Source organism: Mustela nivalis (genome assembly GCF_964662115.1).
Source record: "Mustela nivalis genome assembly, chromosome: 12".
Lineage (NCBI taxonomy): Eukaryota > Metazoa > Chordata > Mammalia > Carnivora > Mustelidae > Mustela > Mustela nivalis.
Window position 1 is genome coordinate 50,869,173 of NC_139031.1, and position 16,523 is coordinate 50,885,695.

A 16,523-nucleotide genomic window follows, 5' to 3' on the forward strand; every position below is an offset into this window, starting at 1 on the left:
TCAGAGTAATTTCTTTTTTTTTTTTTTATTTAATTTTGTTTTTTCAGTGTCCCGAGATTCATTGCTTTTAGAGTCATTTCTATCAAAGCTTTAGATTTTGACTATACCTTGATGTATTTTATTTCAAGTGAACGTAATGCTTAAAACTAATAGTATCTGCTTTCCAGTTTTGATTGTTACCAGCAGGTTTCTTTTATACTGCGAGAATACTTCCTATACTTAAAAAAGCCAAAATATAAATACCTTTTATTTGGGGGGAGCAGGAGAGTACTCGCAAAAGGATGGCTGAATACTTTTGTCAGTGATGAACCAAGAATTTGGGATTTGATTTAGTGATTGATTTAATGAATAGAATTTCAAAGGAAAGATGTTTGTCTGTTAATACCTAGGTATTCACAGAATTAGAAAACAAAATGAATATATCTTTTTATTCAGAATGTTAGTGTATATGGCAACTACGAATTTGTTTAAATAAAAGATACTTTTATACACAAAGGTGCTTTTCTGCCTAAGGTCTTAAATTAAATTACTGTTAATTAAGCACTATATAATATAATAGATAATTATAGTGTTTTAATGTGGATGCCAGAGGATGTGCTAGTCTTTCTAAATGGCTATTGTTGGCTAATAGTCTTCAGGGGATCATTTGTATAGCCATTGTGGTTCCAAAAATATCTCTGAATACCATGGGACAGTCTTTTTTGATACATGGCTATTACAAAATGCATTTTTATTTGAAATGTGTCATTTTGGTTATATCGTTCAATTACTTTCGTGGGCAACAAAAAAATACCAGTGCTGAAAGAGAGTAAGGGAAAGCTCTTTATATAGAGAAAAATTTCATAACAATATGGTAGTTAAATAGGGAAAGATTTGAATCAAGGGCAAAGGGAATCTGTACTCTTTTTGAGGAATTTTAGCAGTTCGGTAGGACTTTAACTGGAGATGTTTTCATGTAGCCTTGTTGTTTTTATTTTAATTAATATTTCTGTTGCAAAGAGATAATTAGGTAAATGCTGTTGAATATTAAATATGGTAGTAGCTTAGGGGAAAGCATTTCTGGGTCAAAGCCCTTAACAAAATATCATCACATGTGAGCTCATTAATTGAATCGAACGCCAAATGGTTTTGCCACCATATGAACCAGACTTCTCACAGTCACTCAGCTCATTATCCAAGGCTGTTCCAGAATGGAATGACTGGTTATGTCAAAGTTTAATGGCATTCTTTTTCATCTCAGTTGCTAATGGAGTAAATTTTGATTAGAGAAGAGTTTCAGCCTCCTTGAATCAGCTAAGTATAAGAACATTCCAAAGAGTCTGAACCTATGTCCCATCAAGTATTCTGAACACTGAATGGTGAGGTTCGCAGGCTCTCCCCCAGCGGCTTCTGTGTATCGTCTGCTCTGATCTGTAAGGGCCCACAGAGAACCTTCAAATCGATTTTAGGCTACTCTGTGGTTCTGGCTGCCTGTACCTAGCACTGAATGCAAAAAAGACTCAATTTCTAACGAGCGCAGAGAGCTTGAAGATACTCATCACCCACATTTATTACAGAGCCGTGTTAGAATTGGTGACCATCCCTGCTCAGTAGTGTCCCAGAGGGCTAGTTTTTCAGTAGTATTTCAAAATATCCCAGGGGTTCAGACGTTATGCCACTGTTTGATTTTTCTTGAAACTATTTTAAGAACTGCGATGAAGGACACACAGACCTCCAAAATGTATATTTCAACATTTTCATTAGGATAACCAAGTGATGAACTTCTGTTGCCAGGTTAACTAGTTTTGGGGGCTGGTCTTAGAGTACGGTTTCTCTTGCCTTTCCGGGCAGATGAATATTTGAAACTGCACAGAATCTTTCCTGTGAATTTGGAAATTATGTTGGCGGTCACAGCTTGCCAGTCACTTTTGTAAACAGGGTCTCTAGGAGAGAGCTCCCAGGCCTTCTGTGAGTGGAGGCTGTGCGTGTGCGTTCACACTGAATTGTCCAACCAGCCACACTCCCACAGTTACCTTCAGCATATAGGGCTGCAGAGCTCTATACAGGGCTGTTCCTTCCCCTACACACTGGATAGGGCTTCGTTTCTGCCTAGCAAGGCCCAGACACATCTGTTTGAGAACTTAACTTTTACAAGTAACAGTAAGCTGGAACAGAGACCGTTAATATATTGCAGTGTGATACATTATACGCGTAGGCTTATTTGACTTTATGGGTGCCATTTGTCAAATTTATTTTTTTAATAAGGAATACTGTTACTTAGCATAAATAAGTAAATATCTTTAAAAAAAACTTTCATAATACTCTTCTAGCATCTCTGGTTCATTTCACTTCAAGCCATTCTGCAGTTAGAAAGGAAGTTTGTTTTTTGTTTTGTTTTGTTTTGTTTGTTTTGTTTTAACGTGACCATTTGCAGTCACTTATTGGTGTAAATTGGGATGATCTTGATGTTCTGCAACCAAACAAAACAATTAATTAAGCAAGGGGCAGCTGACAAGGATTGGAGATATCTTTCACTACCTCTTTATATCAGAGTTTTGTGTTCGTAAGCATAGCCTTGTTGTTTTGCATTGATCACTTCTTATAGTAAACGTTATTGGTTATTTCTAAAAATTCAGGCATTTTTAGATGCCATAGACCTCAACATAGACCTTCAGAGCTCTGTACAGGGCGATTCTTTCTCATATACACTCCGCTCTTGGAGAGCATAAATGGTATCGCGTGTACAAGCTCATTATTCTTACCACTGATTAATTACTACTTCAGATTCCTAGAAATTTATGTTCAGGATGTAAAAGACATAAAAATGAAATTAATTGAAAAAGAATTTTAAGTTAAGGAGGCTGGATAAAAATAAGTATGGCAAGAGCTCTACTTTGCACTATACATGTGATTTTTTTCTGTCAATTTGGAAATGATATTGGGGGGTCAGGGTTTACCTGTTTACATGTCCCATATTACATGTAAGTTGGACTTTTCCAAGAACACTCAAGGCCAAGAGGCAATAAAAATCAAAGCTTTTTTTGTCAGTGGAGGAGGTAGGGAAGGGATTGGGAAGGAGTATATCATGGTACGTTATCCCTGCTCCCCATATTTAAAAAAGAATTTTTTTTTAAAGATTTTATGTGTTTATTTGACAGAGAAAGATCACAAGTAGGCTGCGAGGCAGGCAGAGAGAGAGAGAGAGAGAGAGAGAGAGAGGAGGAAGCAGGCTCCCCGCTGAGCAAAGAGCCCGATGCAGGACTCTATCCCAGGACCCTGGGATCATGACCTGAACCGAAGGCAGAGGCTTTAACCCACTGAGTCACCCAGGCGCCCCTGCTTTCCATATTTAACAGGACTTAGCTGTGTCTCTCTCCACCGCAGTACGATCACCCACCACATTTCCAGCTTTTCATAGATGTATTTGAGAGAGAAAGGTGAGTGGCCTTGGAACCTGTTATGTGTCCTCTAAGTTTTATTATCCATTGTTCTTGGCCTAGACTTAGGTAAATGACTTTAGAAAGCCTTAATTTATTAGAACATGTGAGCTTCATTCCCTGTCGGACTGGAGTATATACCCCAGAAATACCATAAAATTTATCTTTAAAAGGACATTATTCATGCATTGGGTTTCTATAACATCTTTACCCACAAAAATAAATGATGTTTTAGGGAGCGAAAAAAATAACAAGTTGTATGTTTAGAGAGCCTTGCAACAAAAAAAAATAATCCCATTGCTTGAGGTGTTCTGTGTAAGGAGTTTTAAAAATCTTAACTTCAACAAATAATGTATTTTTTGGTTAAAATTCTCCTATCCTAACTCCTCCCACAACCACCACCACTTACTGTATTTCTGCCACACATGCTGTTCGAGAGCCTGGAGAAGCAGTTGCCCTTCTTATCACTGGTGTGCTTACCTTGTGTTTGTTTTTCTTTCTTTGCAGAGACCCTCCTTGATGACTTCCTCCTCACGTACACGGTCTTCATGACAACTGATGACTTGTGCCAGGCGCTGTTGAGGCAATATCCTTCATTAACTTCAGGATGCTGTGCTGGCTTCCTCTCAGACAGATGTCTCACATTAGGAATTAACTGCCTTTCTTAATTTACTCAGCCCCTCTGTAGAGTGTGGATTGGTTAAATATTAATGTAATGATATCCAAGGTAAAAGATGAAATGAGACAGAATAGACAGGGAGAACGGGAAGGCGGGGCTGCTGTTCTCACCGTCTGGGTTGTGGGTAAATTGTACTGTTTGTGCTATGTTTTCTTCAAACATAGTTCTCACTGAGGTAAGTCTGGCCCACTGGGTAAAGCCCAGAGTCAAGAGGTTGGGTGGACAGGCCATAAGTGAACTTGTAAGACAACCAGGCCGTTAGTGCCAGGGGACTTGGGCAGGAAAATGTACGTGCATGATTCCATGTTTCTCTGTAAGCGTCCCGGGGCCCGGTGAGCCATCCCCAACGTGGGAGGTTGAAACTACCCCCTAATCAACTGTCATCTTTCAGAAGCTTTGTGAAGACATGTGCTGTTAGAATGACAGGTGTGATGAGGTTAATGACGAGTTAGGGAAGCTTTATGATTTGATGCATGAACTAGAAGGGGTGCAACAGATGAAAGACCATAAAGGCAAGCCAAGTAAACTTACACAGAGTCTCCATACGGGCTTCACGACTCACAGTGTGCAAGAAAGGAGCTTCAGAAGCACTTAAGAAGTCTGTTAACTGGGACGCCTGGGTGGCTCAGTTGGTTAAGCAGCTGCCTTCAGCTCAGGTCATGATCCCGGCGTCCTGGGATCGAGTCCCACATCGGGCTCCTTGCTCAGCGGGGAGCCTGCTTCTCCCTCTGCCTCTGCCTGCCATTCTGTCTGCCTGTGCTCGCTCTCTCCCCATCTCTCTCTCTGATAAATAAAATCTTTAAAAAAAAAAAAAAAAAAGAAGTCTGTTAACTGTCAGGTATTTATCAAACCAAACTGAAGATTCCACTAAAGCCCTAGTGAACATTTTTAGGAAGATGGATTTTTTTTATGCATATACCTGAGTTTTATTGAGCCATAATGGTAGTGGTCTTGGTAATATTGTCCTGTTAAATGATCGTTGCATTTTTACCCAGCTTGATAGCCTTTTCCTGCTTAAAAGAATACCTTAAAACTCCATAAAGGGCATACCTGAAATAAAATCTCTCTTAAAAAATATATAAACTAGAAATCATGATTACTCAGTAGTACTTTGCTTTGTCTATATGGCCACACAAAGCTACATTTTTTTTTTTAATATTTTATTTACTTAGGGGCGCCTGGGTGGCTCAGTGGATTAAGCCACTGCCTTCGGCTCAGGTCATGATCTCAGGGTCCTGGGATCGGGTCCCGCATCGGGCTCTCTGCTCAGCAAGGAGCTTGCTTCCCTCTCTCTCTCTCTCTGGCTGCCTCTCTGTCTACTTGTGATTTCTCTCTGTCAAATAAATAAATCTTTAAAAAAAAATTTTTTTTATTTACTTATTTGACAGACAGAGATCACAAGTAGGCAGAGAGGCAGGCAAAGAGAGAAGAGGAAGCAGGCTCCCCACCAAGCAGAGAACCCGATGCGGGGTTCGATCCAGGACCCTGGGATCATGACCTGAGCTGAAGGCAGAGGCTTTAACCCACTAAGCCATCCAGGCACCCCCAAAGCTACATTTCTTGGGGAGCTTTTTGAACTGGTTCATAAAACTGGCCTTGAAACATTACCCATTTTGAATTTAGAGAATTTTAAAAACAGATTTCTTCCACAGCTTCCAAGTGGATGTTATTAAAAAATTCTGCAAAAATTACAAGGTTTTCAAGTTCTTCTTTAATAGTGTTTTAGAAAAATAACTATGAGCTAATTTCTTCTACCTTTTAATGCTAAAGACTTTTCCAAAAGTATTACCATCTATTAAACCATATAGTTTGCTTCATAGCAAATAGATGCCTTCAAACCATTGTTTTTAATTAGAATCCTAATAGGGACACCTGGGTGGCTCAGTCAGTTCAGCATCCAGCTCTTGATTTTGGTTCAGGTCATGATCTCAGTGTCCTGAGATCCAGCCCCGTGTCAGGCTTCCCTCTTGGCATGGAAGCTGCTGAAAATTCTCTCTCCTTCTGCCCCTCCCCACATCCCTCTCTCTTTAAATAAAAATAGATAAATAATAAATAAATAAATAGGATCTAGTATTATTTGTGATTATTGAGTAATTTAATGCCTCATAGAATTTCCCTGAAGAGTCTAAAACTTCACTTTCATATAACCATGTTTTAAGTCTTTGACTAAGACATGTTCTATGAAAATTTAGTTCAGATTCTTACTTAGCAGCCTTTTTACTAATTATCAAAACCCATGAAATCCATACTCTGCTTTTTGTGAAATAATACAAACCACAAACAAGAATATGGCATCCGTATTTAATTCGTGAGATTTTTTTGTGCCCCTTAGTGAAGCTATCTTATATATCCCACTGCCATCTCCTTCTAAGGAGTGGTCTGAATTAGTTTTTGTTGTTTGTCTCCCATTGTTTTTAAACATTAGTTATAGATTAGAGCCATTTTTGCTGTGTTTGGGTATCTGAGACAGGTACTTTTACTGTGATAGAATTTTATACTTTTTAGCTTTTATCATCATAAAAAGTATTATGTAAGCTTCCAGCCTTAGGCTAGCTAATGTTCAGTGCACTACACTGAAGGTATAATTGTCATCCAGTGACATTCCCATTATTCCTGTCCTCTGGCTATGTTTATAAATCAGTATAATCTAGCATGGGCAAAATGTATAAAAGTGAATTCACCCTGATAAAGAAAACAGAGTAATCCAAATGTTAAATTTAATCACTAACATTTTTGAAAAATACATCTTGTAGGCAAAACAAGATGAAACAAATAAATGGTAGTAACTGTGAATGGAGAAGTCCCTGAAATGGCTCTATCCTACAGGTCCATAATTATAAAATATAGATGCAGTGGTAATAATTAAGCCCACCTCCGTGGGGCGCCTGGGTCGCTCAGTCATTAAGCATCTGTCTTTGGCTCAGGTCTTGATCCCAGGGTCCTGGGATCCAGCCCCACATCGGGCTCTCTGCTCAGCAGGAGGCCTACTTTTCCCTCTCCCAATCCCCTTGCTTATGTTTTCTCTCTTGCTGCGTCTCTGTCAAATAAATTTAAAAAAAAAAAAAAAAAAAAAAAAGGAAAGAAAAATCCCACCTCCTGGCTTATACATGCTGACCTAAAAGAAAGAAGTTGTTAGTATTTCTGAATTTTCTAGGTTTTGTTCTTTATGTTGGTTAGGGCATGGTAGTCACAGGAAAAGAAAAACATGACCTTTGTACAAGTGGAAATAATGTAGGCTATAATATTTTATATTTTGTCTGTTAAGAGAAAAAAACAGGGGAAAATGGATGTTTTAACAGATGCTTTGTGTGTTTGCCTGAGTCTATTACTCACACAGAAATTTAAAAAAAAAAAAAATGCCCTGGATGTATTCTTGCAGGTTGGAGAGACAGTGACTAAAATATGTTTTAAAATATTTACAAAGGCTGACATAGATACTCGTATTTTGCAGTTAGATTTCAGCATTAAATAGTGGAGAATACTGCCCAGCAGCCCAAGGCCTCCCTGTCCTTGGTATCATAGCATTTCCTTTTCCTACGTAACTTTCCAGTGTGTACGAGATGGTCAGAAATGATAATTTGGGGAACAAAAACACTAGGTTGATTTGGAAAATGCCAAGCTTTCGTCTCATCCCCAAAGCTTTACGCACATTGCTTTTGGGAAGTTGTTATTTTTATGTAATTTGAACAGCACAGTTTGCCCCTGTTAACTTCCAGTATATATCATTCAGGGTGATGAAATTTTTCTTATAAATAAGCATAGTTAATGGAAGCAGGTGATCCCAACATATTTTCTTGCTTGCTTTCCTGCTCAACAATATGCTGAGTGTTCGCCATCCATAAATGTACCACTAGACCATCAGTCTTACAGCTGTAGATTGCCTATTAATGGATCTGTGATGATTTAGCTAACTATCCAGTGTTTGACCCATTTAGGTTATTCCTATTTTACTTTTTTATTCCGATGAAAATGAAAAGTAGTAGTCCTTTTTAATTATATTTACATGCTTATCCAGTCCTTTTTTCCAAGCAGATTCCTGGGAGTAGGCATATAAATAATAGCACAAATGATACTCCAGAAATCAGTGCCCATAGGGGCTAATTGAGAAGTGACTGCTTTTATCAATTGTGAATTTCTGAAAATCAAAGGATGTCTTTCCTAGTTCTGATGTAACTTTTATGGAAGGTGTCTACCTATGTAATGAGGCCAGCACTGCTGTCGCCACCCTTGAAATTCATGGGCCACTTAGAATCTCTTCGTGGTCGCATTGACCCGTGCTGCCTGTGGGACTGTGTCAGCAGCTGTCAATGCAAATCATCTAATTAACCTTCACGACCTGCCACCAAGCACACGGACATCATTTTCCTGGGTTTACTTACTTTTGCTCTTTCTGGTGCATACCTTTGCTCTTGCCACCCATGCTCTTTTCTTCCCACAGGCTTAGATACTTGCAGATTCTTTGGCAAATGCTTTAGCATGTTTTGTGAAAATAAGAATATGTGCATTTCTTCATATTTTCAGTTAAAGAGCACAATGCAGTATTTCCAACAATGTAATATTCTCTCTTAACCATTTGCACCTATTCTGCTAAGAAGTATCAAGGCAAAGAAGAAAACTCAGATGTTCCTTGTCGGAAACGTAAGGTTTTGCATCTTGTGTCCCAATGGATTGCCCTTTACAAAGACTGGTTACATGAAGACGAACATTCAAAAATGTTCTTAAAGGTAATGTAAAACTTCAAGATATTCTTTGATTCCAAATGCCTGATTTTATTTTCAGTTCTGTACTTCAAAAATCCTTTTGTAGGTGGCAGTCAAGCAGCTTTTTTGTCATATTCAAGGTGTGATTCAAAGAAAATATTAATTTGTTTTTATTTATTTTTTAAAGATTCTATTTATTTGAGAGAGAGAGAGAGTGAGTGAGCAAGAGAGATCACAAGCAGGAGGGTAGGGCAAAGAGGGAGAAAAAGACTCCCCACTAAGCAGGGAGCCTGATACAGGACTCGATCCCAGGACCCTGGGATCATGACCTGAGCCGAAGGCAGATGCTTAACTGACTCAGCCACCCAGGTGCCCTGTTTTGATTTTTGAGGCCTGCTATTCTATACATAGATAATTTTTTTAATTGAAAATAATCCATTATGAAAAAAAATGTAGGCAGCCAGTTTTACATTTGCTAATTTAAGGTCATTTTATATAATTCATGGGAATTTTGATTACAGATGAAATAGTTAAGGTAGATAAAACATATAAGCCGGGCTTGGAGCTCAATTCCAGGACTCTGGGATCATGACCTGAGCCCAAGATGCTTAACTGACTCAGCCACCCAGGTGCCTCAAAAACTAATGTTATTTTCAAAACAACTGGGTAATAAGATTCAGTCCATTTTTTTCTTTCCAAGTGACTATGTGGGTATTATTTTTTAAATATAGAATAGGCATGAGAATCTCGAGTAGCCTTCTAGGTGTCTCTAAGTTTAGCATTGACTATGTATGGCCCCTGACAGCTGTGAGAAAGCCACACAGTTGAGTGAGGAGCTAGGAGGCGGAATCCCACCTAGGATTTCACTGGTATTGGTTTAACCCCCTCATGATCCTTCATTCCACCTGTTCCCTCAGCAGGTTAACTGTCATCCAAATCCTAGTCCTGACAGGATAGGCATTTCAGCCACCATTTTTCTTTCTTCCCCTGCCCCACAGACCATATACAGGAACGTGCTGGATGATGTCTATGAATATCCAATACTTGAAAAAGAACTGAAAGAGTTTCAGAAGATACTTGGAATGCACCGTCGCCAGTGAGTACCTACACCTTTCCGTATTACAGTTAATAAATAGAGTAGCAAAGGTGATAGAATCCGAGTGTCTTACAAAGTTCATTTTGAACACTTTGAATCTGGGATCCCTTGATTCCTTAGCTTTTCTAGTAGTGAATTGTGTATTTTGCTTTTATATCAAAATGAATGAATACAATATCAAGCTTATTGGCTATTTTTTCCACTTACATGCCGATTTTTAATTTTTATTTATTTTAATTATTTATTTTTATTAACATATAATGTATTATTAGCCCCAGGGGTACAGGTCTGTGAATCATCAGGCTTGCACAATTCACAGCACTCACCGTAGCACATACCCTCCTCCCCAGTGTCCGTCACCCAGCCACCCCATCCCTTCCATCCCCCAACCCTGTAGCAACCCTCAGTTTGTTTCCTGAGATTAAGTGTCCCTTATGGTTTATCTCCCTCCCAATCCCATCTTGTTTCAATTTTTCCTCCCTTCCCCTATGATCCTCTGCCTTGTTTCTTAAATTCCACATATCAGTGAGATCATATGATAATGGTCTTTCTCTAACTGACTTATTTCACTTAGCATAATACCTTCTAGTTCTATCCACTTCATTGCAAATGGCAAAATTTCTTTTTTTTTTTTATGGCTGCATAATATTGCTTTTTTTTTTTTTTACACTGTTTGATACGATAGAAACCAACAGAGCTAGAACAACCTGGATACATAAAAACAATTCTTTAGTAAGTTATTATTTAATTTTAAAAGTGTAAATATTTAACTTGTCATTTAGGGGGCTCATAGCTGTCTTTAATGGAATAGGGAAAAAAAAGTTTTAGAAATAGGTTTCGGCAAGTCATGAAGCATTTTTTTTTTCAAATGTTTTTTTTTAATTATTATTATTTATTTGACAGACAGAGATTACAAGTAGTCAGAGAGGCAGGCAGGGAGAGAGAGGAGGAAGCAGGCCCCCTGCTGAGCAGAGAGCCCAATGTGGGGCTCGATCCCAGGACCCTGGGATCATGACCTGAGCCAAAGGCAGAGGTTTTAACCTTCTGAGCCATCCAGGCACTCCAAGTCATGAAGCATAATTTAAAGCTCCATCTTATGGATTTTCTGGGGCTTCTATATCAGTTTAGAAAGATTAAAGAAAACCATTTACTCCCTGACTTTAGGTATGTGTAAGTATCCCCAAGGTATCTCTCATTAGTCTTTCAGATTGCCAGCACCTGATTGACCACTAATTCTCTTTACCAATATTAGTGAATGAAAACATGAGGTCATTATTCAGTTTTCAGACAGAGCTGCAAACTTAATCTGAAAGGAAAAACTGTTCTCCGATTTGCAGTGTACTTTCTATTTAGTAAACATGAAATGCACATGTTGTCAAGTTGTGAGAAACTTCTATGAAGATTTCAGCAGTCACAGAGGCATTTCTCATAGAAAGTGTTAATTTAGGCCTTTCAGATGATTAATTTGAGACTTCAAGCCTGACCTAATTTTAGTAAAGAGAGATCCTATTGCAAATTAACTGTCTATATAAATTAATTTTAGGGCACAAACAAATCATGTAACAGCTTTAGTCCTCAGTCATGAAAATCACATTTAGAAATTCAGAAATGAGATGCAGTATGGGACAGTGTTAGAAATAAAGTTGGGAATTTAGGTGATGTTCCTTTGTCACGGTCTACACTGTAATAAGTTCTCAGCACCTAAAATGAGTATGAAAATGTGAACAAATAAATGAAACAGGAAAGAAAAAGCGAGACAACCTTTCCATCGAAATAATCCCCCACGTAAAAGTTGGTCTTTGCTATAAGGCAGGCCTGGTTACCCTTGGGAAACTTTAATTCATGGGTTAATGCATTTATATGCATTCAGTACATTAATGGAACTTAATACATCCCATTTTAAAAACTCAAATAAAATGAGAAATAATAGATTGAAATAAGAAAGTGATATAAGAGATGGTTTTTGCCTCTTGGGTGAAAGATTATGAGTTATCTCTAGATTCTAGAAAAAGGTTTGAGCTGGGGATCTACAGAACATCCCCTACTTCCACCATACACAGAGACATTCTGGAAAAGTTGTGCCTTGATTAACTTAGCCATCTGAATAACAAGAATTTCACCCAATCTATCAGTATATGAGAAAACTCAGAATTTCTGCGGACTGACTAAACCTAGTTCATCCTTCAGCACTCACTTTCTGTGCATAGAAAGTAAAATATACCCATTGAGCAGATAGCCTCTTTTCTTTCTCATTCAGTCGAAACCCAGAGCCCAAGGTCAAGGGTGTTATACATAGGGACCTAATGAATATCAGGTTTTATCTTTCTGAAAAGCAAAATCATCTGCCCAGGGCCTGAAAATTAATCTTCTGTGGCAATCACTGCGTTATTCTGGGTTTGGGACAAAGACTGACTTCTTTTCCTTTTCCTTTCAGCACTGTAGATGAATATTCACCACAAAGGAAGGTGAGGCAGACCTTTCTCTATCCGAAATGGGGCCGTCAAGTTGGGAGACCTTGCTTGGCCTCAGTTGGCCTTTCTTCATAATTAAAATGAATCCTGCCTCTCGCAGACCAAGGGGTAGTCAGGGAAGCCAGGGGCTGTGGCTTACGTGCATTTCACGGCCTCACTTCACCTTGCTTGAGCCGCTGTAGATCCAGATCAGACGCTGGCCACGTGCCCTTGACTTGACATTCTGCATATTTTTGGAAACTCAGAGTTTCTCCAGTGTTCCCAGAGTGATATAAATTTTAATTTGAAACATTGATGTGAAAAAAAAAAAAAAGAAGGAAAGAAAAAGAAATGCAGGCAAGAATCTTGACTGCAAGGGTAAGGAAGTCTAGTAATGAGCAAAAGGTTTGTACTTTTCAACCCGACAAAAAGGGAAAGAAGGAGTGTGTTTCCTATTCACCTTGAAGGGGAAATGCACAATGAGATGTCAGGCACACGTTTTGTAGAAGCTCATCTATCAGGTGGATAATCATAATGAATAATGTACTTCTTTCCCTTAAGCGAGTCCTGGTGCTACAGCAGAAGCGTGCAACCACCTAAAGTTGCTTTGTTCCAAAGCGTGGTTAATGTTGGGATATCCCTCTCTAGCGAAGAATCTGTGGGTGTTTGTGGTAGCCAGAGGTTCAAAATCAGGCCAATACTTTCCAGCATGTTGCAGGGAATAAATATAGGAGCTTTTTGCATGCTCCTGGCTTTGGCCAAGGTCTGCTGTGTTGCTCAGCATCTTTACCTCCACATGCATGAACAGTGGTAACCCCCTACTTAGTCCTCTAAAATTGGATGGGTGGATTTCATATTTTAAAAAAATGAAAGAAAGAAAAATTGGCTAGCTCTTTTGGAACATGTTGTAAACAGCTGTGGTTTTCCAAAGGGCAGGAATGCATTCATTCATTGTTCTCTTTCTCGCTTCTCACAGAATAAAGCCCTTTTCCACCAATTCAGTCTTAAGGAGAACTGGCTCCAGCACAGAGGAACCGTGACTGAAACAGAGGAAAGTGAGTGTCGTTTTAACGAGGGTTTGGGGTAGGTGGAGTCGCAGTTAATCACCCTCATTCTCCAGCATTAACACATCAGCCCGCCTTGGAACATTTCCAGCCATCACAGCCCTGTGACCTGTGTCAAACACGTTCACACCCAGTATGATGGTCGTTATTTTCTTGCTTCGAGTGTGGCCATTTTCTTCACCCTACACCAGTGTCTCAGGGGCCAAGGATGTTTCTGATTGGGAAGGGAGGAAAGAAAACTTGGAACAAGAGCTTCTTGACTTTCTCAGGGAGAGGTGCAGCATTGCCGGGAAGGTACTACCTGTTCCTCTTGGCTGCTTTCTCCCTTGATCGGTCAGCTCGCTGTCTGGGACTGACATTAAAGCCAACATGTGGGGCTTTGGTGGGGTCAGTCCCTGAGATGAAGAGAAGAGACTCTTGGCAAGAAGAGCAGAAGGACAGGAGTGTGGCCGAAATCCCCCTGCAAGACAGTGCTACGTGCCCAGTCCTCCCACCCTCGGTCAGCACTCCCCAAAGCTCCCCGGTGACAGGGCTTGGACCCACTCTGAAGATGCTTGCCCAGTAGGGGTGGGGAAGGGTAGATAACCTTTACCCCCATGAAGGTGCTTCCTTCTATGTTACTCCCTTGTACCAGAGAAGGAAATGACTTCCTTCTGTGTGCATAAAGGTTGAGTCAAGTGCAGAGCGTGGGGAAACACAACAATGGAAACATTCACGCTCTTGTGACTAGGAGGTTTCTCTTAGAGCCCACCTCTCCGTCTGGGCTGAAATTCTAAGTGTGAACTCTTCCTGTCTGCTCTGCTTCTCACATACTTAAACAACAAAGTGTCACACCCAGGCTTCTGTTGCTACGCGGTATTTGTGGAAGCTGGGAAAGAAATGATCTTACCTCCTAATTCCTTAGTTGCTGACCCTCCAAGCTGATTTGTCTTACAGTTTAACCAGATAATTTCCCAAGCTGAGTTACAAAAAGTGGAAGTGTTTCGAGACCTCTGGCCTCATTTTGTTTATCTGTTTACTAAGCGGGTTTTAAGCTTTCCTCATATTCAGTGGCTTGTGCACTGGATCTTGTCTTGCTCAAAAATTTTATTTTTCTGTGGAAGCAAAAAAGCTTTTGTTGCCTCTCACATGTCTGTGGACAACATATAAAACAACTGTTTGTTAGATGCTATTGTTTTAGTGACATACTGAACCAAACCAAGACCAAAATATTTTTCGTGCCTTCCGGTAATGTTTACTTTGAGGTTCCTACACGTAAACTCATTTTTCTTTTGCCTCATCTGCCTTTCTGTGGGAAGCATTCCTGGGCTTATTTTGGGGGGGCCATTTAAATTGCATGTAAGATTTCTCTAGGAACTGCGCTCCCCCTTTGTTTTTTTATTTTTTTTGCAACATAGCAGAGAAGAATATTATCTTTTTGAAAGAAGCTAGTATTTTATAATTCAAAGTAGCTGCTGTAAGAAACAATATATCAGTTATCTCCACTGCTATTTAACAGATTCTGCTCTCAAATCAGGAAGAAAATCTTTTCCAGGACCCCAAGTCACCCTGGTAGTGATGATGTCCTAGTAATAATTATTTGCACTGCATACAACAAAAAGGATATTAAAAGGGCTAGAAATGTGCCTTTCCTTTGGAAACCAGACTCACCCACATCTTGATCAGGGACATCATTATTAAATGATCAAGATGCCTGAACACAGAAACCATGGCAAACGGGCAGATTTTTTTATATAAGCTTAAGAGAGCTCCAATAGCAAAATGTGATGTTCCTGATTGAATCAACAGTGACTGTCTGGAAATGGAGTATAAAATAAAAATTTATGAGTGAGATATCTTAATACTGTGCTTTGGGAAATCTCAGTAACCCTCAAAGAAGGGACTCAGAGCTATAAGTTATGTACGCTCCCCCGCACCCCATCCCCTGTGCCATGGTCAGGCTGTCTCCACTGTGAGCAGAGCACGTGGCTTTTGTAACATAGGTCTCTCATTCCAGTTTGGGAAGCCTAAATCCTTGGCGCACTGATTCACCAGCTTTGTAACGTCTGTATCTCCCGCGTGGCCAAGCACCTGTTTCTCTATGGATGCCCTCAGGCACCCGAGCACAGACACTAAATATGTAAATCAAGTTGTGTAAGTTTTACACTGAAGAGAATAGGCTGGTAGATGCCTTCATTTGGAAATGTCTGTACCTCACGTCTCCAGTTCCCTGTTGACTAACGATTCTTGTGTTGTATGCAGTCTTTTGCCACGTGTACATAACGGAGCACTCCTATGTCAGTGTGAAGGCCAAAGTTTCCAGTACAGCACATGAGATCCTGAAAGTTGTGGCAGAAAAGATCCAGCATGCAGAAGAGGAGCTGGCTCTGGTGGCTGTCACGTTCTCTGGGGGTAAACTGTTTTCTGTCCTGGAATATTAATCTTTCCCCGGGTCGCCTCTGAGAGGAGGAGAGTCGACATTTTTATAGAGTAAACGCACGGCTTGTCCCTTCTGGGTCCGCAGCTGGGTGACCACAGGAACAATAAGAAGCTGCCTGGCAGAGGCGTTTCCATGACAACAGCTGGATACTGTGGGATCCTGAATTTCCTCCCCAAGAACGGAATAAAGGGCCATGCCAGTGTTTTGAAATATATTATAAAGCTTTTCATATTTTATACTCTAGATAAGCCTACTTTCATATTTAAATTAACTTGGGAAATTGCTAAAGGATGAAATTACTTTAGGAAGGAAAAAGAAAGACAGCCTTGAACTAGTCGTATTGCTGGCTGACAGTTTAATACTTAAAAAGACTCCCCGTTGAAGGAAATAAAAACTCCAATAAGCTGAAAGCTCGCAGGCTGTGTTCGTTCAGGTGGACGTGGGGAGTGAGGTCTAGTTATAGCTTTTCCTTCTGCTGGGCCTTATTTATCCTCAGAGAATGGTTTATTGTCTGTTTTGAATAAGATCACACAGATTACAAGCTGACACTATTGATCTACGTGACCTGAACGGACCCCTTCGTTTTCACTGGGGCCTGTCAGATCTCAATGTTGCTGGCCTCCTTTTTGGCTTACAGTCTTTATTTAATATCTCATTAACCCTGAGAAAAATACAAAGAAAGTGACTTAGCATCAGTGG

The 16,523-nt window shown here is 39.8% G+C and overlaps 1 protein-coding gene across 7 annotated transcripts in view; it reads left to right on the plus strand.

The window, feature by feature from the left end:
• Positions 1–16,523, plus strand: part of RAPGEF5 (Rap guanine nucleotide exchange factor 5) — a 224,008-nt gene that overhangs the window by 171,927 nt on the left and 35,558 nt on the right. For all 7 annotated transcript variants that reach the window (XM_082693712.1, XM_082693707.1, XM_082693706.1 and 4 more), the window contains exons 12-17: positions 3,924–4,002; positions 8,675–8,819; positions 9,794–9,891; positions 12,326–12,356; positions 13,318–13,396; positions 15,647–15,796. In XM_082693712.1, the coding sequence (XP_082549838.1) occupies positions 3,924–4,002; positions 8,675–8,819; positions 9,794–9,891; positions 12,326–12,356; positions 13,318–13,396; positions 15,647–15,796 (582 nt within the window). The remainder of the gene's footprint in view (positions 1–3,923; positions 4,003–8,674; positions 8,820–9,793; positions 9,892–12,325; positions 12,357–13,317; positions 13,397–15,646; positions 15,797–16,523) is intronic.